Source organism: Aythya fuligula, chromosome 25 (genome assembly GCF_009819795.1).
Source record: "Aythya fuligula isolate bAytFul2 chromosome 25, bAytFul2.pri, whole genome shotgun sequence".
Lineage (NCBI taxonomy): Eukaryota > Metazoa > Chordata > Aves > Anseriformes > Anatidae > Aythya > Aythya fuligula.
In genome coordinates, this window is record NC_045583.1 from 4,215,629 (window position 1) to 4,238,728 (window position 23,100).

Genomic DNA, 23,100 nt, shown 5'->3' on the forward strand with positions numbered 1-23,100 from the left:
ACGGGCAGGGGGCCCTGGTAGCCTCCCCTCCAGCAGGGAGACTGCTTGGGAGGAGGCTGGTTCCCAATGCCAGGGCACTTTCCACCAGCCAGCTGGTGGGAACACGGGCAGGGGGCCACCAGCGGAGTGCTGCAGGGCACGAAGCTCTTGTGATGGCCCTTTCATTGCATGCACAGCACCGGCACAACCTCGGCTGCGAGTGGTGTGAGAGCTGCTTTTGGTGTGGGGATCGTTCCTGAGCCTCAGCTTTAGGAGCTCAACCCGATCTCGCAGCAACTGAGGCTGGAGGTAACATTATTAAAGCCTCCCAAGAGCAGGGAGTGAAGCACGATGTGAGACACAGACAGGGCCGGGAGCGTTTGGCACTTGTGCCGTAACACCCTGCCCTCCGTGCAGAGCACAAGTGGAGAATCAGCAATATAAATGCTGTAAGCAGGCATTTTGCTGGTGGCGAGGAGTGTGCGCATGTAATTCACGCTGAACATTGCGTGTCCGTTTGCAGAGCTGGCCGCATAATGCCAACGTTTACCACCTGCTGAAGGGCTGAGTCCTGAGTTAGCAGGAGCTGCAGAAATTCCAGCAAACAAAGATCGGTGCTCGTTGGGGCCTCTGAGGTTTTCAGCCTGATGTATTGGTTTAGCTCTAGAAAAATATAAGGGAGAAATGCTGGGGGATTTCTGTGCAGGCAGACACAAGCAGCTACACCCTGATGCCTCCACAGCATCAGCTCCCAAGCTGGGTGGCACCGGGCCCTCTCTGTAAGCTTTCCTTTGGAAATTTCTGCTGCATTACCAGATGCAGATGCCACCTCAGACCCCTCCAAGAAACCCTTGCAAGCTAAAGAACCGAGGCTCCGATTTTTTGTCTGTTATGATTGAAAAAATCTTTATATGCACAGCGTTCAGAGGAGATGAGTTTGTCTCAAGCTGTTCGGTGATCTCTGCTTTAAGCCATGAGCATCAGCTGTCTTAAAAGAGTCACAGGCTGCTGGAAAACAATCGCATGTGCTTGCTATCTGTCTTCTTGATGCAAGGAGAGAAAAACACAAGGGCTGGGGTGAGCGACATGCCCCTGCCTATTTTCCTGTGGAGCATTTTTCTGGTGGCTCAGGGCTCGGGTGGCTGCCGGGCTCCTTCACCCTCCTGCATAGGAGCCCACGGATGGGCTGGCAGTGGCTGGCAATAAATGAGAGCAGCGTGCTATTGAGGGCCTGGTGGTTTCACATGGAACTCAATCTACTTTAATTGTCTGGTAATTAAAAGGGATTTTGTAGTAGATTATGTTTTTGAAGCCTAATTGTTGTTATTATTTTTTATTTGTTCATCTTCTCCGTGCCTCTCTGCACCATTACGCCGCTGCCTAGCTGTGTCCAGCCTGCTCTGTGCTGGAATAAAGTAGCAGGAACACGCTTACCTCCCTGAGAGAAAAATCATTTTCTTCTCAAAATTGAACTGATTTTTTTTGCGAAGATACAGATGCCGTTGTACCAAGAGAAAAACACTTTGAGGAAATGTTTGTGATACGATTAGGTGGCATTATTCATATATTTAACTGTCTCTCCGTTTCTTAGGAGGAAAACAAGCTTCTTTTCCTCTCCCGTGTTGCTGTGTTATGTTGCTGTTTGTCTCCCAAGGCAGCCGTGCTCCGAGTGCCTCTCTATCGCTTCTGCTGCTGCCCTGTCCCTGTGCTGGGGCCGTGGCTCTGGTCCCCGTGTCACCTTGCCCCGTGCCCCCGCACACCGCCGCACGCTCCGTGCCACTCGGTATGCTCACGCTCTTTTGTTTATTGCAGAGAAACCCCATAACGAAACGTCCTTACGAAATCACACTGACATGTACAGTGGTGAGTCTACACTGGCTTCTGGAGCCCCTCACGTGTTAACCCCCCTGTGCCTAACCCGACTCACCCCGTGCTAACCGAGCGCTGGGCTGGCTGCGAGCAGCATCCCTGTGCCTCCCGTGTGCGCGCCCCCGCTGGATGCGTGTGGTCCCTTCTGTCGTCTGTCACCCAAACTTTGCAAAAACCAACGCGAGGAAGGGAGCCGAGCAACCCAGCGGTGACCAAATCCCCTCCAAGTTTTGATATCTTGAAATGATCGAGGTTTAAGCTAATTAACTGGATACGCAGAGCTCAGCTTGAGAGGTATTTGAGTTAATAGGATCTGGCACAAGTGGAAATGTCAGGGGGTGAGCAAGTCCAGCGCCTTGTTCTTCGAAAAGGCTCCTGAATTAAAGATAAGACCCACAATCCCTCTTTTCACTGTGCTCAGAACGAGCATCTATTGCACTGGCAGCCAAACACGGGCACTGGCTGGGAGTTAAAAAAGCAGTGCTTGGTGTTCTCAGCGCGTGGTGTCTGTGCGGTGTGGTTACAGGTGTTGAGCAGGGAGGTTCTCTTTGGAGACTGCTTTTGTGCAGCTCCCTGGGGCACGATCCTGTCCCCAAAATTAGATGGGAAGCGATGGGACAACCCAGGTGAGGTGGGCAAGCAGCCCGGGCTGGGGCTTTGGGAAGCAGAATGGGGAGATGGGGCTGAGCACGATGCTGGGAGCGCAGCCATCACCAGGGGCTGCTGGGGATCCCGCTATGCCCACATCTCGTCCCCTTCCCTCTGTTTTCCCCCCCAGAGCCTCATTTTTTTTTTGTGCTCCTGCTCTGTGCCAGGCAGGAGAGACGGGCCAGGGATGCTTCGGTGCCATGGGAGCATAAATACGAGTTCAAATGGTGCTGAGCAGCAATTTGCCTCCTGGCTTTTGTCTTTGCTAGAAGCACATGCTCGGTTTGGGAACAGGAACTGGGATCTTGCTGCCTACCAAAGGTTGGGGCGAGGGGGATCTGACTCTGAGCCAGATCCGAGGTTCTCCTGCGCGTGTTGCCAAGTGACGCAGCCACGGGGGATTTCTCTCCCCCTGCAAATACTCCTCTGAGAGGCAGAGATGGCTGATAGGCAGCAAAAGGAAAACGTTTCTGGCTGGAGATGGGGCTTGGGTCTGAGTGGGAGGCTTATTTGAGGGGTCTGAGCGTGCTGAGGACCTGAGGACCTGGACGAGGTGGGGGCAGCGAACGGGCTGGGCACGGTCCGAAAGCGTTTGCAGAAACGGCTGCGAAAGGGGCTTGCAGGCAAAACCAGCTTCAATGGGAAGAGCACAAATTGAATCACGTTTAATAGGGGCCCGTGGGAGGAGACGTCTCCCTGGGAGGCGCACGGTGGCGAGAGCCGTAAATCCAGCTTGTGCCTCCCCGAGCGACGGGAGCAGCGCGGGCGGTGTTTGCGCTTCGAAGGGAACGCACGGCTCCGTGTCTGCAGCCCCTGTGGGCTCGGGGGAGAGTCCTGTGCTGGCCGGGGTCCCTCAACCTCCCGCTGCACATGTGTGCTCAGGGAAAAGGGAAGGTAGCAGTCAGGTAGGAAATAGAGACCCTATCTGCACTGGCTGATAGATTTCTACTGATGTCTCTTTGTAGCTGCTCCTGGCGCTGGATGGGCTGTTGGCACTTAACATCCCCTGGAACATTTTATGGGGCTGGTGGATTCAAATCCCCAACCCAAGCCCTCTCAACGACCTGTGTAAAAATGGGCTGCAAACCAGAAACGTCTTAATAATTCATGAGCCGGTGGAAAAATTGTGATCCTCGGCCCTTTTTCTTGTTGATAACCCCATGTTTCTGTCCACAATGATCTCTTGGGCTGCTAAAACCCAGCGCAGCATGGCAAAGAGCCTTAGGGGGAAGGGCAGTATGGGACAGAAACCTCTGTCCCCCTGGTATTTAGGAATGTGGGAGGTTTTGGGGTAGCTGAAGGCTTTGGAGAGCAGGATGCAGGCAAGCTGGGAGGCACCGTCCCCTCCCCTGCAGCCTGCCCTGGAGCTGTCATACCCCTTGGGGATATGGGTGGGTGATGTCCAGGACAGCACCCATGGGACCAGGCTGATGGTGGGGATGTGGCTGAGCCCCCTCACCCCACAGCTCAGACTGGGAGCAGTCGATTCCCCCCTGCAAAGAGGAATTACCCTGGCAAACCGTCTGCAGCTCTGAAAGAAAAAAAAAAAAAAAGGGATCTCCAAGGATTAATTGAGAATTTTATTAGCAGGAGTTCATCACCTTTTTAAATAATGGAAGCGAAAGCCTTTTGTTCTTCTTTTTGGCAAACCTGGGGGATGTTTGCAAGCTGGCTGGCTGTGCGGGAGGCGAGCAGATGGGATGTGTCCGGGTGTGCACGTTCCTGTTATCGCCTCTAAGTGGGAACGATCTGCGAGCTGATGCGCAGTTTTTAAGTGCTGTCAGGTCGGGACTTTGGGGAGGGGGCACTTGGCTCCTCTGCGGCAAGAAGTGGCTGTTTTTGAGATGTTTTGTTTGCAGCTGAACGGGGCCAATGTCATAGAAGTGGGGGCAACAGCAGCAATCTATCGGAAGCAGAGCCTATTTTTGAGCACAAATAAACAGCCGTGGGATTTATTCTTCTGTTCCATCCAAGCAGAGGAGTGAGACGCTGCTATTTGTCTGACAGCTCCCAGCTGTAGCTGCCGGGAGCTCAGAGCTGGTACCTCTGCCCGAGATCATTTCTGGCCGTGCCCTATTAGAAACAGCAAAACCTTTTTCTGTAGACCTCTGCTAAGGCAAAAGCTTCTTGGCTACGCAGTGTCGTTGTTAGGTTTATTAAACAAGTGGATAGCATACTAATTTATCTCCCTTATTTTTAATGTTCATCATTAATATACGGCTCGTAAAATTTGGCTTGCACTGCTGCTTCTCTCTTCCAGTTACGCCCTGGGCTCCCGAGCAAACGGGTTCATCGCAGTGAGGCACCCAGCCTGTCCAAACAGGCTGCAGATTGCTGGCAAATAAAAGCCAATATTGACTTATAAAATGGTACATCCCCTCTCCCGATCACATAGAAGAGAAGTTCACGGGTCCAGTCAGAGCTGTTGATAAATGCTGATTAGAAATCCTGCCCCTGCCTCTGCCACCGATCCGCAGGGCTCTGGCGGGGGCGAGCGGCTTTTAGCCGGGCAGCGAGCACCTCCAGAAGCAGGCAAGCACAGAGCAGCACATCTGCCCGGCACCCTGTCCCTTCGAGATGTGTCTGTCCTGGTAATCCAGTAACCAAATAATTAATTAACCCTCTGACGAGCCCATCTTGGCCACTAACTGTCGGTGCGTGGGAGCGACGTGATGCGTGAGTGTGGCCATGCCCCGGGGGGGTGCGGAGCCATTTCAAAGGCATGGTTTGATTCAATTCCTGCTTGGTTTGTTCCATTTCCTTCGAAAATGGCCACAAACTTTTCCCGATTGAACTCCATAAATCATCTCTGCCCTCTGTCCCCTTTTCCTTCGCAGCCCTTTCCCTGTGCCAGAGCCCAAGCAGAGACTTCCCAAATAGCTGGGGGCTTCCCGGTGTGGGTGAGGGAACAGCCAGGCTGCCACCGGCTCATTTGGCTAACGAAGCTTTCGGGGCCAGCAGAAAAGGGCTAGGTCTGCTCCCCAAGAGCCTGCCCCTACCTCAGGGTGGGCTTTCCCCCCCTATCTGCAGTGGTCCCGTGCCAAATCTGCCTGTCCTGCCCCATTTCCTAATCTCATAACTTCTGTCTCTGCTACTGCTGCTTTCAAACCCATCTCATCCTGTGTTGCCCTCACTGACCAAGTTTAATAATTCCAGTTATTAATGGAATTTATTCCGTTGATATATTTTTCTCTCTCTCACAAAGAGACCCCCACTGTGTGTGTCTGTAGGGTGTTGTCTTGTCTCTTCCCCCGGTTGTTTCCTGTTAAACTTTCCTGTCCAGTCCTCAAATTTGTCCTTCTGGTCTTCTGCCATCCTCCAGCTCCATTTCCAGACGGTTTGGTCCTTCCACCCAGCAGCTCCCAGTACCAGTGGGAACCTGGGGGTGCTGCCAGAGCCCCCGGCACTGCTGGGATCCGCCGTGGTGGGGACATCTCCGTGGCAAAGCAGCTCAGCTGCCCGATACACCCTTCTCGTGCCCGTTTCTCATGGCTGTCCTCCACTGAGTGCTCTGTCCATTGGCATTTCCACCTCTCATCCGACTCCAGCCCACGTCTCTGTGCTGGAGGCAGGGGCGGGCAGGATGGGTGCTGCCCCACGGGGACCAGGCTCTCCTGGTGCACCATCCCCGCTCCCCCTGCCCATCCTCTCTTCCTTCTTTCACCCCTCTGTCTGCCCAGCATCCTCTCTACACCCAGTCTTTTTCCTTTAGAAATGACTTTAAGCTCTTCTCTAGTTTCCAGGTATGTTTTGGGGTGAGGTCTGTGTGCCAGGCTTGGCCAGGAACTTGCCAGCTTCCCCAAAAAAGCGCCGTGCGTCGCTGGCCCTGTCTGAGCCCTCCTTATTGCTGCAAGAGAAGGAGAATTTAAAAGCACCCTGGTTTTGTTTTTTTTGTTTTTCTTTCCTGCTGATTTCAGCCCGAGGGGTTACGGAAACGACGCCCAGCTTCATGTACCCGTACGGGACCTCGAGCAGCCAGATGGTGCTGAGGGGGGTGGACCTGCTGCTGGAGTGCATCGCTTCAGGAGTGTACGTACCGGGCACGGGAGCGGGCGGGCACCAGCAGCCCCAGTGCTCTTACAGCTCAAATGCTGAATCGCCACTGGAAACGCTTTTGGCTACGAGAAGGGAGCGTTCCCTTTTCTATTAACTGCTGTTGACAGTGCTCCCGTAACCTACAGGAGGGATAAGAGCATGCAAGGGGACAGAGCTGAGTTTTGCAGCACTGTTCGGAAAAGGAAGCATCTCTGGGTACTTGCTGAGCAAGGATAGTTTCCCACTGATTTGTCCTTGCAGCTATTTGCAGGTCTCTTAGGTGCTCCTTACCACGCTGTATAACTGCAGGTGAGGACGCTGGGGGTCCATGGGCCTGCAGGAGTGTCCTGGGCACAGGGTGGGACTTTGGCAGCCCTCCCGTGGTGTGCTGCACCATGCTGCACACCTTCCAGCATCCCCAGGCACAAGGGGGGGACACGAACCCCACTCCTCACCAGCTCAGGTGCAGTTTTAGGGCCTGTGGTAGGAAGGGGGGTGGCTCAGCAGTCCTCCTCCCTGGGCTCGAGAGGTTCCACGTGCAGGATCACCTCCTGCTTTCTTAGGAAGGTTTTTCTCGTCTTGCAAGTGCGTTTATCTCCTTCCCTCTCCTTAGACCAGCACCAGACATCATGTGGTACAAGAAGGGAGGTGAGCTCCCCGCAGGCAAGACCAAGCTGGAGAACTTCAACAAGGCTCTTCGGATCTCCAACGTCTCGGAGGAAGACTCCGGGGAGTATTTCTGCTTGGCCTCCAACAAGATGGGCAGCATCCGCCACACGATCTCGGTGAGAGTGAAGGGTACGTCGCCTTTACCTTGCCATCTTCTTCACTCTCACAGCCAGAAATGAGGGGGGCAAACGTGGTCTGGGGGCTTCCCACGTGGGCTGTGCTGCATCCAGCCCCACCAGCATCTCCTCCAACCCGCCCTACGGGCAGTGGGAGCCGTGGGCTCCGCTCTCCGGTTGCATTTGTTCGCAGCAGACGAAATGGTTTGGGTTGGAACCTCTGGGGACCATCTGGTCCGGTTTGCTACGTGTGTAACCGGTACGTTTGTGTGTTTTAAAGCTGCTCCGTACTGGCTGGACGAGCCCCAGAACCTCATTTTGGCCCCTGGTGAGGACGGCAGGCTGGTTTGCCGAGCCAACGGGAACCCCAAGCCCGCGATACAGTGGCTGGTGAACGGGGAACCCATAGAAGGTGAGTTGGGGGGGTCTGCACCTCCTCTGCAGAAACGGAGCCCAGCACGAGCCAGAGCTGCCATCAGGGTGCCAGGCACCCGCCGGGCGCTGCGCGGGGTGCAGGCATTGCAGCACACAAACCACCTGCTCGGCTGGGGCAGGGCCAGCTGAACCCCGTCTGGAGGCTGGGAACACCATGTGCCACCATCTCCTTTAATCTGGGCTGAGAAGGAAAGAAGCATGATAAAACACAGGGTCGTGTGAATTCTAATTTGATATTGAATTTAACACGTCCCTTCTGCCTGTCCTCTTTGAAGCCTCTCCGCCCAACCCGAGCCGCGAGGTGGCTGGAGACACCATCGTGTTTCGAGACACCCAGATCGGCAGCAGCGCCGTGTACCAGTGCAACGCTTCCAACGAGCACGGCTACCTCCTGGCCAACGCCTTCGTCAGCGTCCTGGGTAGGTGCTCATGGGGACAGGGCAGCCCCGTGCAGCTGCTCCACACCTGGCTGGGGAAGGAAAACCCCAGAAGTGGCCGTCAGGACCCCGCAGGGTGCCAGGGCATGGAAGTGTCCCCTGCAGAACGGTGCCTCCTGCTTCTGTAAATAAGGAAGGCGAACACCCCACGCACAAGTTTACCCTGCAGGTTTTCCCTGTTTGCTTTCCTCTTTCTTTTGTTAGCTGCTCTGAGATTAATGTACGCGTATACACGACCTCTGCAGCTGGGTTTGGGATTGAAAGTCCATTGCCATATACCTGCAAAGCCAGGCAAAGGGTGAGCCAAGTGCTGCTGGAGCTGAGATATGAGCTGTTGTGTGGGTGAAGCTGGAAAGGGAAAGAGAAACAGGAGCGAATGGAGCAGCTCTGCTGAGTCTTGAAAGCCTCAATAAGGAGCAGTGAACAAAAAAAGGAGATGGGTGGACTGGGAAGCGCAGGGGCTGGTTTGAGCTCTCGTTCGGTAGCTGGGTCTCTGGTGCTTGCAGATGTGCCACCACGGATCCTGGCCCCTCGCAACCAGCTGATCAAAGTCATCCAGTACAACAGGACCCGGCTGGACTGCCCCTTCTTCGGCTCCCCCATCCCCACCCTGCGCTGGTAAGCACGGCGGCGCTTCCCCTGCTGGCGGGGAGGGCTGGCACGGGGCGGTGTCCTGCTCTTTCTTCCCTTACAAGAGTTCTTTGTACGGCTGTGAGGTTTAAGAACGGCCAGGGGAACACGCTGGACGGAGGGAACTACAAGGCGCACGAGAACGGGAGCCTGGAGATGAACATGGCTCGGAAGGAGGACCAGGGCATCTACACCTGCGTCGCCACCAACATCCTGGGCAAAGCGGAGGCCCAGGTTCGCCTGGAAGTGAAAGGTGGGAGCTCAGGAGCAAAATGTGCTCTTGGATCCTCCGAAACTCGCAGCAGAAATGAATGTTTATGTAAAGGGAGGGTTGATGGTCTGCTCCAGCAGTCTGCACTATGACATTTGGAGCTGGGATACAGAAATGGGCAGAGATCCCTTCTTTATGGGGAAAACAAGGCTATGGGTACACTGAAGCTGTAGAAGGGTTTGGTGTGGATATCAAGCTGCAGGATGCCATGAGCATTGCAAAAAGAAACACCAAGAGCGCATCAAGAATAACCGCTGGCAATACAACGTTTTCAGAATCAGGTTTGGATTGGGTTTTCCCTGTTCAGCAAAGCTGTTTGCTGAGTCAGAAAAGTGGGTATTTGTTAAAGGGTCGGCATGAATTAATGGTTTGTTAAATGAGTTTATTTCCAAGCATTTGTAGCAGAGATGGTTTAGGAAGCTGACGTGCACGCTTGTCCTTTCCAGGGGACACCACAGTTAAGCTTTGACCGAGCTCCTGAGCTGAGACCCCGCAGCTCAGCCCCTGACAGCCCCTCTGTGACTTTTTGCAGACCCCACCAGGATTGTGCGAGGCCCCGAGGACCAGGTGGTGAAGAGGGGCTCCATGCCTCGCCTCCACTGCCGTGTCAAGCACGACCCCACGTTGAAGCTCACGGTCACCTGGCTGAAAGACGATGCGCCCCTCTACATTGGAAACAGGTTCATGTTTACCATTCCTGTGTTGGCTCTCCAAAATCGCTGGGATTTTTACTCCCCCCGCTGCAAACTGCTTCAGAAGTCACTGGGGATAATAAGGAGAAATGTTGAGTTCCCACCTAGGCAACATCTGCTGCTCTTGGTGCTTTCAATGTTCTTAGCTCCTTCCAACAGAGGCTGCCTAGCAGTTAAAATTGACTTGCCAGTAAAACAAGGCATTGAGCTGAGGTTTTATTTACAGATATTTTAGGACACCTTGATAAAATGCATGGGTTAATAACGAGCTACTCCAAAATGAATGTTTATCAGCTGTGAGAGGTACAGTTGTAATTTCCTTTCCATAGTCTGATCTGCTTCTCGTGGAATGAGATCTGATCCCAGGACACAGGCTTCCTAAGGGTGTGATTCTCCCAGATGTACACCCAGAGCAGATTCACTGATTCCTTCGGAAATGAGGTTTCCAAGAATAACTCAATGCGTCCTTAGCTGATAAAATCTTGAGATTGGTGAAGTGCTCCCGTTCTCTTTGGGCTGTTTTGTGTGGTTTATCAGAGAACAGTTAGGCTTCAATCCTGCTGCCTAAAGCTCTTAGGAACTGTTGTATTATTGCTTTCTACCCTTTAAGGATGAAGAAAGAAGACGACGGTCTGACAATATATGGCGTGGCGGAAAAGGACCAAGGCGATTATACCTGCGTAGCCAGCACGGAGCTGGACAAGGATTCAGCTAAAGCCTACCTCACTGTCCTAGGTAAAGCCGTTGTGGCAGTGTGCTGACACACAGCTAGGTGCTGTGCTTGCCCTGCAATAGATTGACTTCAAGGTCGGGCTGAAAGGGGGATCAGTGGGCGCAGAGCTCGCCTCTAACGCAGGGGTGGTGCTCAGGGAGCTGCTGGCAGAGCAGTTGTTGCGTTGCTGCAGGACTCAGCAAGGACACGCAACCTGACCTCAGACTCACTCAGACAATGCCACCGGATTTGAGCAGAAGGGAACTTGCATTTGAGAGAGGGAAAAAAAAATAAAAAGTACTTATTATGTGCAGCTAAAAATATCCAGGTGGTAGTGGAAGCTCTGAGAGAGCAGCCCTACATTTGGGAGCCAACGTAACCGAGTCTGAGGGTGCTGAGAACCGTGTGACACCCAGCGGGTGAGTGAAGCAGCATAAGGAGCAACAAACTGAAACCCATTCCACACTCATTTATGACAGATCTTTTCCAAAAGCCACCCAGTTTTAGCAGCTCCTGCTCTCGGCCCCCTCCACTCTTGTGCAGGGTCCCCATTCATCTCAGCGCCCCACCCCACCAGCAATACTGGCATAGACCCACCGTGCCCTACAAAGGCAGGAGTGTGATATAAATCCCATATCCCTAATAAATTGACTGGGCTTATTTCCCTTCCTCATCCCCTAATAGCTAATTAACTCTGTACCGGGCTGATGTTTCCCCTTCGCAGTGTATTAGAAATAGGAAGAAAGGCGTGCAGAGTGCTGGGGGTCTCTCGGGCAGGACTTGCTTCCTCTGGTCCCCAGGGAGGTTTGGATCCTGCTGAAATCTGACCGTGTGTGTGACTTTATATTTACCAGGTGCTCCTTTCACCACCCAGGCTTAATGACTAAACTAACCCCGTTAACAACCAATGTCTTACCTTGCAGCAGTCCCTGCTAACCGCTTGAGAGACTTACCTAAAGGTAATCATCACTAATTCATTTGGTTTATTTCATTTTGTAAGCTGATTTTTGTTTTGCCTTGTCAATAACTCCAGCAGAAATCTAGGCGTAGAGGTTGACCAAGCTGGGAGCTGATGCTTCCAAGTCCTGCCCAAGTTGTCCTTGAAGTCCCATCCAGATGGGCACGGGTAGGAAGGACGCATCCCTTCGTGTCACACAGTGCCGATTCTTGAGTGCACGAATCACCTTACCCCTAGCTGGAAATGGTGAGCCCTGAGGGTAGAGAAAATAAATCACATTGAATTCCCTGACTTTTACCTGGAAAAGGTGTTGTTATTATTGCATGAGCTGGATCTGTAGGATTATGTGATTTGTGATAGCATAAAGACACCACGATTGTGCCCGGGGTGTTTTCTAACCAAGTGTGTATTTTCGGTTAGGTTTGGTGTCCTTTCCACTCTGTTTGCGATTATTTTCAGAACGGTGGCATGTAGCTTGTTGTAAGATCATCTATCCCCTTGCTAAGCCACCTTTGTGCTTGCAGCACCAGACGATGTCAGTGCATGCGGGTTGGGTTTCAAGGCGAGGCGCAATTAGGACGTGAGCACGTTTGTATTAAAAATAAATAAATAAATAAAAATGCACTGGCCTAATAAAAGCAGAAGGACATGAAGCCTGTCCTCCTGCGGGTCTGGGCTGGCATGGCCAGGGCTTCCCTGCCCCAAAGGAGGAATAGGACCGGGGGCTCCCGGGACCACCCAGCCTCACCCATCTCCTTGCTGGGCCCGCAGAGCGCCCCGACCGGCCGCGGGACCTGGAGCTGACGGACCTGGCTGAGAGGAGCGTGAGGCTGACCTGGATTCCTGGCGATGACAACAACAGCCCCATCACAGGTCAGCGGCCGGGCTCTCCTGTCTCTTAGGAGAGGGGTGGACGGAGGGAGGTGTCCTCACAAGCTGCCCGGGGTGCCTCGCCACCGGGCTGAGCCCTCCGTCCTCCCCCCAGACTACATCGTGCAGTTCGAGGAGGATCGCTTCCAGCCTGGCACCTGGCACAACCACTCCAGGTACCCCGGCAGCGTCAACTCAGCCGTCCTGAGCCTCTCCCCGTACGTCAACTACCAGTTTCGGGTGATTGCCGTGAACGATGTGGGCAGCAGCCTGCCCAGCGTGCCCTCCGAGCGATACCAGACCAACGGGGCACGTGAGTACCGTTCCCAGCAGCTGGCCACCAGCATCCCCGGTGTGCTGGAGATGGTTTATAGTGATTTGGGCAATGCCAGACTTGTCCCTCATGGGGTGGGAACCCAGCTCCTCGAACACGAAGGGCTCACACAGTGAATGAGCTGCGCCATGCAGTCATGTGCCGGGCTGTGATTTTTTTTAAACCACATCCCCGAGGCTCTGAGCGGTGCTGTGCAGAGCAGCAGAGCCTGAACGGAAAAATTCCTGCAGTGGTTGTTCTGGGAGAAGCTGTTGAAGGCAGGCCATTTGTCAAGAAAGCTTTCTAAAGAAAATCTTTCATCCTTTCTGGCCACAGGAAGCTCAGAAGTCTCTTGGAAAATTAGACTTCCAAGTGTAAAGTGGCCCCAAGCAGAAGAGATTTTGTTCCAAAACTGCTAATTCACTGTCCACTGCTAGAGCTGGGCAGGGGCCCAGATTGATGCTGGAGTAAAGTGTCCTCCAGTCCACAACGAGACTTGGCTCTGCAGTGTGTGCCCAGTGCCCTGTGCGCTGTAGAAAACTTGGGAGAAGTCAGGGGAGGAATTGAGGGGAAGCTCAGGAGTTTTGCTGCATTTCTTGGCCATTGCAGAAATGCTTCTGCAACATCTACTGGCACCTAGTGTTGGGCTGTGACATCGCTCTGCTTGCTTCTGATTTCAAAAGTGTCAGGCTCGGCTCCCGGGGATGCTTCACAATGGGTATCTTTTAAAGATTTAGGACGACATTTTTTTGGGAAAAAAAAAGGCTCCTAAATAAATGGCCTGGTTTTCAGGAGTGCGGAGAATCTCATGTTCCATTAACCTGAATGGGAAGTTAAAACTTCTCGAAAAAGCAGGCCATTAGCTGCTGGTCCAGAAGCGGTTTGGGCTTGAGCAGCAACGGGGTTTTAACCACACAAATGGTCATTTTTCAGCATTATAAACTGCTTTTTTTTTTTTTTTCTTTCTTTTTCTCCCTATTGTGAATATCAGGACCTGAAATTAACCCAACAGGAGTTCAAGGAGCAGGGACCCAAAAAAACAACATGGAGATAACCTGGACGGTGAGTTTGCCTTTGACAGCAATCCAGAGGTAGGGGACTCAGGATTTGAATCCTCAAATGCAGGGGACTCAGGCACATGCGATGTACCGCACAGAATCCCCTAACCCTGATTATCATAAAGGAAATAAAAAGCAGAAGATACACCTATGAGAGAGGCTATTGCTAGTGCCTGCGAGAAGACTTGTGATGAAAAAATAATTTGCAACAATGGAAGACAAAGGAAAGATGAAGGACCACAGATAGAGGCTGGGGAGGATGCTCAGGAGCCTGATACACACCGGGCTTACAGAGCAGCTCCTGCTGTTCTCCATCGACCAGCAGGTGTCATCCAGGAACAAGCCAAAGTGTGCAGGGAGGCTAGGAATTGCCGGGGGAGCATGGGCTGGGAAATAAGGCGTGGGGGTATGGTTTGGGGTTCTGCCTAGGGTCTGCAGGGCTGGGAGTAGGTACAACTCTTTTGGGAGCAGAAGTACAGACCCTCCTTGAGGCTTGCTGCTGGAGCATGAACCAAGAACCAGCAGAACCTCTTGGAGCCCCATAGCAGAGAAATGCAGCTGCTTTCCCCCCCCTCACTTTCTCTTTCTGTTTTGCTCCATTAAGCCCCTGAACGCAACGCAGGCGTACGGGCCCAACCTCAGGTACATCGTGAGATGGAGGCGCAGGGACCCGCGCGGGAGCTGGTACAACGAGACGGTGAAGACCCCGAGGCACGTGGTCTGGAACACCCCCATCTACGTCCCCTATGAGATCAAAGTGCAGGCAGAGAACGACTTCGGCAGAGCACCAGAGCCTGACACCGTCATCGGCTACTCGGGGGAAGATTGTGAGTATTTTCTCAGCCGCAGCCCGTAAGTGCTTCCTGAGGGCAAGAGCCCATCCAAGAGCAGGGGTGGGCACCCACGCCCCAGCTACATTCACGGCACTGCTTGATTTGGTACAAAAATCCAGTTCCAAGCATTGGGAGAAAGAGGTTTGGGTCTGTTCTGGGCTGTCTGCAGCTACCTGCAGGACCCAAACCACTCAGCCTCTCCTTCTGTAAAAAACAGATAATACCTCCAGTCTGGAAGGTGGTAAAATTTCCTTAAGAACAACTCTGGCTGTCATCCAGTGACCTGCATTAAATTTCTTGTCCCTGACATCCGCACAGCACCAAGTCCATCTTGGATGAGAGGTGCTACCACTGGCTGAGACGGTGTTGGTTCAATTGGTTCATCCTGGACTGGCTTTTTGTGCCTCTGATGCAGCCCCAGCTAAGCCACAGCTTGGGCTCCTGTTTGCAGCACACCACTGGCTCAGCTCATCTTCCTTTAAACCTCTCTACCTGGTCGTGCACAGCAGTGGCCAGCTTGTTTAACTTTTTCCCTTTCTTTTTGGTCTGCTGGTGTCCCCTTCTGCCTGTAGCATCCAGCACTCCAACCTATGATCCTTATCCTGCCAGGAACATGTGGTTTGCTGCCAACACCTTTATCTTTAAAGACATATAAATGAGCTCCTCTCAGTGCCACAGATCAATGGATCACCTGGCCAAACGACTCAGGGAGTACCAAGAAGTAAAGCAGATAAGCCAGCAAGCCACCTGTGACTTTAGGCTTGAAGTCAAGGGGACGCAAGAAGAGTGCAGCACTTACAAGAAACTCTGTGTTTGTGGTGCTGAGATAGCACCCAGCACATCCTCATGCTGGGCATCTCCTAGAAGAGACGGGGCAAGTGGAAGGATGGGCAGAAAAGGTGGGAGACAGGGCAGGAACCTGGGGTGAGTGCTTGGGGATGAGCACCAAAACTTGGCGGTGCCCAGCTGAGAGCTTGCTGCTGGAGAAGCTCCACCATGACCTGACTGCACGGCTGTCCCTGTGCTTTACGAGGTGTTTTTGGGGGAGGTTTCAGATGAAACCTCGTGCAATGGCCTTGAGGTTTGGGGGAAGACCTGTAAGAGCCTGTACTTGTGTGCTTTATGTAGAGGTGAACCAGGGAGAGCAAACTTGTGTCTCCCACCCCAGAAGGTCACAGGTGTGCTCCTGCCCATGTCCCAAAGGGTGGGACATGTAGGAAAAAAAACCAACACAGCAGAAGTAGCTCTATCATGTCTGAATTGCTTCACAAGTAATAGCAGATTTCTACATGCAGGCAGGTGATCTGAAAAGGAGGTTAAAAGAAAAAAAAACAAAAAACTAATGTCAGATAAAAATGTGGGGATGGAGGTGAGTGGTGGTGTGCTGCGGGCATGTGTGCTCATGGGGCCGTTCAACCTAAAGGAGGGCAGCCCAGAGCTGGCCTGCCCCTGCTGCTTTAGGAAATCCTCCAAAACCACGTGGAAGGAGGGAGAAAACAGCCACATCTCCCAGGGATGAAACTCCTGGAGCAGATGAGGGGTGCCAGCAGATGGCAGAGGCGGCGTGCGCAGCCGCTCGCCCGGGTTGGCAGCGGGGAGCGCCGTGTGCTGACCGCGCTCTGCTTTGTCCCCGACCGCCCAGATCCCAAGGCTGCGCCTACGGATGTTAGGATAAGAGTTTTAAACAGCACTGCCATTGCCCTGACGTGGACCCGCGTGCACCTGGACACCATCCAGGGACAGCTTAAGGAGTACAGAGTGAGCAAAAGCAAATCTCTCCGGTGTGGACTATTAACACGGCTAACCTGCTCGCCGGCCCAGGTGGCCCCGTTGGTGGAGCCGTCTGCAGTGGGGATGACAGAAAACTTCTCTCTGGCCACCCTGACCCTTTTTGGGGTGCAGAGCAGGGGCTGAGCCCCCTCTGGGGCAGCACCAGGGATGAAGAGCCTTGGGGTGCTCTGTGCAGGGTCTGGGTGGGCTGGGGACATCTTCCTTGGCTCCCCAAGACCTTGGGGTGCCTTTGAGCACCAAGGGACCTGCCCTCGGTGGCTCTGCCCGTGCAGAGAGGCATCCCCTGGCCCTACAGCTGCTCAGAAGTGCAGACTGGCTGGCTCTGGGGGGAAACGTCCTTGGAGAGGTACAAACAGGCTGGATTTTGTGTCATCCCCAAAGTCCCTACATCACCTTCTAACAGACGCCAAGCCTTGCAAAGTCTAAACCCAGTCCTGTGCACTAACTGGCAACTAAAGGCAGCGTGGATCCTGGTTTTTTACTTCTAATGTTGAGATTTACTGATCCTGTTTTTTTACTTTTAATGTTGAGATTTTCTGCTAAGGTAAAAGCTAAAGGATAGACCCTGTTCAAAACAAGCAAAAGTCTGGACTGAGCCCTTCTAGCAGGGTTTATGACTCCACCAAAGGCGTGTGTCCCGCAGGCTGTTATAACATTTCAAATCCAATCATTCACAGAGCGTAAAGGAAGCTCTCCGGGTGCCACTTTCATTTTTTTCTGCCTCTGCTCTGTTATCCTGGTTGATTTTCCGAATGAATCTTATTTCTCCATGAAATAAGATTTACAGTTGGGGCTCCGCGTCGGAGGCTCTCCGAGTTCAGACTTTCCTTTGTGGCCGGACGTGTCGCACCTCGCCTAACCCACAGCCACTAATCTGGGCAGGAAGGGGGAGCACTGGGTGCCCAGCACTGAGAGCTGGATGCCAGGGGCAGCTCTTTGCAATTTGAGCTCTGCTGGGTTCACCTTGCACCCCTTACCAAGCTCCTACCCCTGTGCCTCAGCCTCCTCCTCGGGTACCTGCCCGGGGGGCGAGGAGCTTCTTTAATCACTCTAAAAGGCTTCTCATTGAAAAGGCAAAGTTTTGCTGTGCTTTGTTAATGAAAAAAAGAACTTAAAACAGGAAAAGCTTCACTTGCCATGCATGTTTCTTGAAGGCCTATTTCTGGAGAGACAGTAGTTTGCTGAAGAACCTGTGGGTCTCCAAAAAACGGCAGTATGTGAGTTTTCCTGGAGACCGAAACCGGGGCATAGTGTCCCGGCTGTTTCCTTACAGCAACTACAAGCTTGAGATGGTTGTAACCAACGGCAGAGGAGATGGGCCTCGCAGCGAAGTTAAGGAGTTCCCCACCCCAGAAGGAGGTACGTCCTCGCCAGGGCTCCCGGCACCTCATGCAGGGGCTGGGATGGCTTTGGGCAGCCCAGCCCAGCTCTGCAGGGTCGGCCAGGAGCTGTGTGGAGCCGTGATGCTGCTGGGGAGAGGCTCCAGGGATGGGTTTGAGCTGCAGGTGGACGGCAGCAGCCAGACAGAGGCACTGTCACAGGGCACTGCTCTGTGCACTTGTCCCCGCGGGGCAGGTGACATCTCTGCCACTACCCCTGGAGCCAACTCCCGGCACCGTCTTCATTGATCGTCGCCCACTTCTGGTACTTTTAGCACACCTGGGACCAGGCTGAATGAGACAAGGGCTTGCAGAGGCCCTGCAGAGGCACAGCACTGTGCCCTTGGATGGCTGCGTCACCTCCAAGTGTCCCCGCAGCTCTGCGAAATAGGGGTGGAGGAGTTCCTCTTGCTCGGTAAAAAGTGGAGAAATCTTTGCAAGACCTCCGTGCTTTTGTTCTGGGAGGCCGTCCCTAGTGCTCCTATCGGGCTTTTAAGGCAGGAGCACCTCCTCCTCCTGTTTGAAGAGCCTGTGTCAAGGATGAATTTGAGATTTTAATTTTCTTGCTGTCACAGGAGCTATTTATAGACACGCCAATAACTTTTTGTCGGAGCTGCACTTTCCGTGCCTGCCACTGAATCTTTCTTTAGCACAGATGTTTTTGGCACTTCACGGTACAGAAATGCAGTGGGAGGAAACAGGAGAGGCTGGAAGCAAATCCTCTCACCTAACACAAACACCGCGGGGTCGTCTTTCTCTTCCTCCTCTTCCTGATGCACCAGAACAGCATCTCTCTCAGCCCTTTCTCTTTCTTCCGTAACATTTTCCTGGATGCTCTGTCACCAGTTTTGGGTGACTTTCCTTGACCAGCTACAATTCAGCTTGTTAAAAAGCAAGGACTCTTTTCCAGCCCAGCAGTTTGGTGAGTGGGTGCATCCTGGTTTAGCTCCTTTCCTGCATGCTGGAGGCGTGTGGCACCATGGGGTGGCACTGAACAATCACAGCAGGTTATACTCTGGTCATGCGTAAACTATTGATTTTCTTTTTCCTACACCACTAAGCTGTTTTATTGGCTCTATACTGATGCTTAGGGGATTGATATCCTGCGAAATTTGCATTAAAAAATAATCATTGATGTCTTAGATCAGTAAGCCAAGTTCTTTCCCCAGCTAGACGCTGCAATTAGGGGTAAACCAGGAGAATCCTTTAATTCCAGAAGGTATAATGCTTCCCTGCCTTTACTAGCTTTAAATAAGCAGCCATAAAAGCAGACGTTCCTCGGGGTAAGGACCACTGTATCCACCAGATCCCTGTTGCAGGTCCCCAGACATTGCTAACACAAAGCCGCCCTGCAGTAAGAGAAGTTTTTGTACCATTCCAGCAGAGAAATAGAGGGGAGGTAAACGCGGTGCATGCAGAGCTGCTCGGGTCCCTGCACACGCTGCTGAGCCCCCTGGCTGGTGCATGGTTCCTGGCACAGGTTCTTGTTCAGTGGGTATCTGATCTTTGGCGCGTGTGTTTCTGAGTGTCTTGGGTGTTATCAGTCAGCCTGCGATGTGTAGGGTGTTGTAAGGTATGTTATCTTGTGTTTTTTTTTCTTCTTTCCCTCTCCTCCCTGGTCCCATCCCCCTCCCAAGTGCCCAGCTCCCCCAGGTATTTAAGGATCCGACAGCCAAACCTGGAAAGCATCAATCTGGAGTGGGATCACCCAGAGCATCCCAATGGAGTCCTCACAGGATACAACCTTAGATATCAAGCCTGTACGTGCCACATCTTATCTTCTTAGTGATAACAGCTAAGTCATTCAGTGTTTTCCTTGCTGCTGAGTTACCTCCGTGCCTAACACAGAAAGCTCTCCGTAAGGAGACTTCCATCACCAAACCACACCGCTGGTGTTGGAGGGGGTCCTGGAGCAGTGCTGGGCATCTGCAGCTTGCAGCTGGCCCCAAAGGGCTGGGGGTGCTCAGCAGTTCTCAAGCCAGGCACAGGAGGAGGGAAATCAGTCTGGCCTCAGGTTTAGAAAGCCCTTTAAGCACCGTCTGAGTGTTTTGTGCTCACTCAAACCAAGCTCCCGGCTCCGTAAGCGATGCTGCCCGGAGCGCAGCACGCTCTGCGCGATGCTGGGGGGAGGACAACTTTCTGTCTGAGACCTTGGCACTAATGCTAGGGCTTTCCTTGGCCGTGCACACCACCAAGTGTCACCAGCAGCAGGTCAGCCAGCCAGTAAGCCACCCGCTGCCCTAGACAAGGCGTACCCAACACCAGATCCAGCTCTCGGAGCCCTAGTGGCCCCGGGCTGCCCCCAGGTCCTGCCCTGGGGCCAGGTGACGTAGCACAGCGTACCTCCGAACCCAAGCTGAAGCCGCCACCGCCTGCCTTTCCTCCCCAGTTAACGGATCCAAAACGGGCAGGACCTTGGTAGAGAACTTCTCTCCCAATCAGACAAGGTTCACCCTGCAGAGGACGGACCCCATCTCGCGCTACCGATTCTTCCTGCGCGCACGGACCCAGGTGGGGGACGGAGAAACCATCGTGGAGGAGTCGCCAGCCCTGCTGAACGAAGGTATGTGCAGAGCCCCAGCTGCTGGCCTCGCTGCGGGGCTGGGGGGGCGATGTGCACGTGTCAGCCAAAATCTGCAGGTCAGGGAATTTGGAGGTCCCCAGAGCGAGCGGTGCGAGATAACGATGGGTGCGCATCTGCTACCTGCTGCGGAGATGGGCAGACGACTGGCCTTGTGCACTCTTGCTAAATCACCCCAAATTCGTCCCGTAAAAGCTCTGCGGGAGCAGTAGGGACAGCCAGGCACCACCTCTGCAGCTCCTCGGTAAGAGCTGGACACGGGGCAGATGATTTCTGGGGCACTGGCAGGAGGTGCTGCAGCTGCATCCTCCAGGCTGCCCCATCACCCCACAGCCAGCAGCTGACCTGACCCAAAGCAGAGCCCCAGCTCCCTAACGAGATAAAATGCCCGTTGTGAGGCATTCATCAAACTAAGTGAAAGTTCAGGAGCCCTGAGGGAACTCGGGGAGACAAAAGCTGGCTCTTTCCTTTCTTCAGCATTTGCTAAAAGACCTATGATTTAGTTAGCACTATGATTTAATGGGGTTTTTGTCTCCTTTCCTCCATCTCCCCCTCCCCAGCTAATGGCTCTGAGTAGGAAAAGTAATTCCTACTGATGGCCCAGAGGAAATGAAATGCTTCCTGGCATGTCTTAGGTGGGTTCCAGCAGCGCTAATTGCTGTGACGGGATCCGAGATGGGGCTGCACAAAGACACCAGCAGCTAGGTTGCACCTTGGCAAACACGAGAGGGGGAACATCAGTGCTAAAAAAAAGGGGCTTTGCTGAACGAACTGCTCGGAGCACAGGGATGGGGCTGAAGCCATCAGGGCCGACAGCAGCTCTGGTTATCCCACACGTGTTTTTACTGGGTTTGCTTTTACATGCGGGTAGCGGTGCCTGTTAGGGCACTGCTGACAAACAGCCATGACCACCAGCTCCTGTGTAGTGCTTAACTGGTTTGTGTCAGCAAACAGCAGCTGAGGACAACGTCCACGTGCCAAGGTAAGGGGCTCTGTCCGCCGGGCTCTGCAGCGGCCCCAGGAGCTGCTGGGGCTCAGCAGAAGGACAAGGAGCCGGCATTGATTCCGAGAAAAACGTTGAAATGTCAAATCCCCAAGCAAAGTTACAGAAATACAGCATTTGACCTCAAAACGTGCAGCCCTGAGGTACAACGCAGCATAGGCGAGTGGTGTCAATGCCAGGCGCACAAGCACAATTAGCAGCTCTAAATGAGTTTGATACGGAGGAACCCGCTGCAAAGCTGCACGAAAGGGGAATCTGGAACTGAAAAAAAAAAAAAAGGAGATTAAGAAAATTAAACCCATTAACATTCAGGGGTTATTTTCTGCTTGCCAGGCTCATTCACCTGAGCAGTCTGAATAAAACCCAGCTCTCTGCTGCCCTGTGCCAAGGGCTCACACCCACACAACGCAGGCTAAGACCTGATGTTAGAGTCCCACCAGGAAACCGAAGGCAAAATTTGGTGTCAAAACCAGTCCTTGCAGGGATTAGGTGTAAGCACCTGCTTCAGTGCTCTGCTTAATCAGCACCGCTGGCATCTCTGCAGCTGAGCCCGTGTGTGGTTAACCTCCAGCTCCAAGGGCTCGTCCCTGCTCTCTGCCCCGTGCAAGCAGGAGGGCAATGGGTTGGAGCTAATGCATTTATTTCCTCTCTCTCTCTCGAATCTCTGGTGACTGTGTGCAAGTGGTCCCCAGTCTCCCGTTGGTGTGTGCTGGTTGTTTTATATATTCCTTTGTTTTCTCTTCCCTTCTCTTCTATGCTGTCCTCGTATTCCCCTCTCTATCCTTGGCACTGCACCCTGAAGCCACGCCAACCCCAGGTACCGTACCAGCGGAGGAGGTAACAGGCATGGGGCAAGGCTCACTCCACGCTCGCTCGCGCGTGCTGGCAATTAAGCATGCACTCCGTTAACCCTTTCAATGGGAAGGTGAAGCACCGGGGGCCTGAATTGGGCACGTGGAAGGAGTGCAGGTGAAATGGGGACCAGCGGCAGGCTCCCGGGCTGGGTCTGCAGGGATCAAAATATCTCCGAGCAGCCTTAACAGCCTCCGAGATGCCTAATGACGGCCAAACAGCGCAGCTGCCACGGGCTGTGCAAGCAGAAATGAGAGTCAAGTTGCACTGTTAATGAGGATTTTTCGCTCCAGCCCTCTCCCTTTGTAAGCCTCGGCATCGCTGCCCTGTGAAACACCCCAAAACCTTTCCAAACCTCTCCCTTTTAGGGCTGCCAGGGCTCTAACGCAGGACAATCCTTTTGCTTCCAAGCCCATTGAAAGGGTTAAGGACAATGTTTGTGCCCCAGCTGTGCATGTCTGCATGCGAGGCTATTGCTGTCTTTGCCCTCTATATCGCACATTTCTCCAGCAGCATTGAAGCACACAGAAACCTCCTCGTGACAGCGGGGGCAGGGTATCCACCTGCTTCAAGGAAACCTGAATCCCCAATTAATCCAGCGTCCAATTATCCAGGTCAACAGTGCAAAGCCTTAGCATAACTTGGTGCCCAGAGGACGCCCACCTCTTCCAAGAGCTGCAGCCACGACTTTTCCCCCCCGATGCGGCGTTCCCACAGGGGTTACAGCCCTGTAACCCAGTGCTCGAGGGGCAAGGGCAGCACTAGGGGATGTGTCCACCCACAGCACACCCCTAGTGCTGCAGAAAAGCTTTTGGTCTCTCTTTTTGGACCCTCTGCCCTGCACCGAGGGTGCTGGAAGAGGTCGTGCTTTGCCCTTGCTGGCTGCAGCCCCAGGGCTGGAGCGCTGCCGAAGCGCAGGACCCGCTCTGTGCACCTCTAGGTTGTGCTTCCCTATCTCCTAAGGCGTTT

The 23,100-nt window shown here is 53.4% G+C and overlaps 1 protein-coding gene across 20 annotated transcripts in view; it reads left to right on the plus strand.

Moving 5' to 3' along the window:
* NFASC (neurofascin) overlaps nt 1-23,100 on the plus strand; it is an 80,362-nt gene that overhangs the window by 36,827 nt on the left and 20,435 nt on the right. For 6 of the 20 annotated variants that reach the window (XM_032203295.1, XM_032203294.1, XM_032203296.1 and 3 more), the window contains 19 exons: nt 1,792-1,842; nt 6,414-6,525; nt 7,145-7,329; nt 7,597-7,728; nt 8,027-8,170; nt 8,695-8,806; nt 8,905-9,071; nt 9,622-9,769; nt 10,392-10,516; nt 11,417-11,452; nt 12,223-12,324; nt 12,437-12,634; nt 13,626-13,696; nt 14,297-14,519; nt 16,168-16,283; nt 17,471-17,675; nt 19,333-19,455; nt 20,085-20,258; nt 22,082-22,096. In XM_032203295.1, coding sequence (XP_032059186.1) covers nt 1,792-1,842; nt 6,414-6,525; nt 7,145-7,329; nt 7,597-7,728; nt 8,027-8,170; nt 8,695-8,806; nt 8,905-9,071; nt 9,622-9,769; nt 10,392-10,516; nt 11,417-11,452; nt 12,223-12,324; nt 12,437-12,634; nt 13,626-13,696; nt 14,297-14,519; nt 16,168-16,283; nt 17,471-17,675; nt 19,333-19,455; nt 20,085-20,258; nt 22,082-22,096 — 2,439 coding nt within the window. The remainder of the gene's footprint in view (nt 1-1,791; nt 1,843-6,413; nt 6,526-7,144; nt 7,330-7,596; nt 7,729-8,026; nt 8,171-8,694; nt 8,807-8,904; nt 9,072-9,621; nt 9,770-10,391; nt 10,517-11,416; nt 11,453-12,222; nt 12,325-12,436; nt 12,635-13,625; nt 13,697-14,296; nt 14,520-16,167; nt 16,284-17,470; nt 17,676-19,332; nt 19,456-20,084; nt 20,259-22,081; nt 22,097-23,100) is intronic. The other 14 variants (XM_032203303.1, XM_032203304.1, XM_032203311.1 and 11 more) reach the window with 8 other exon arrangements.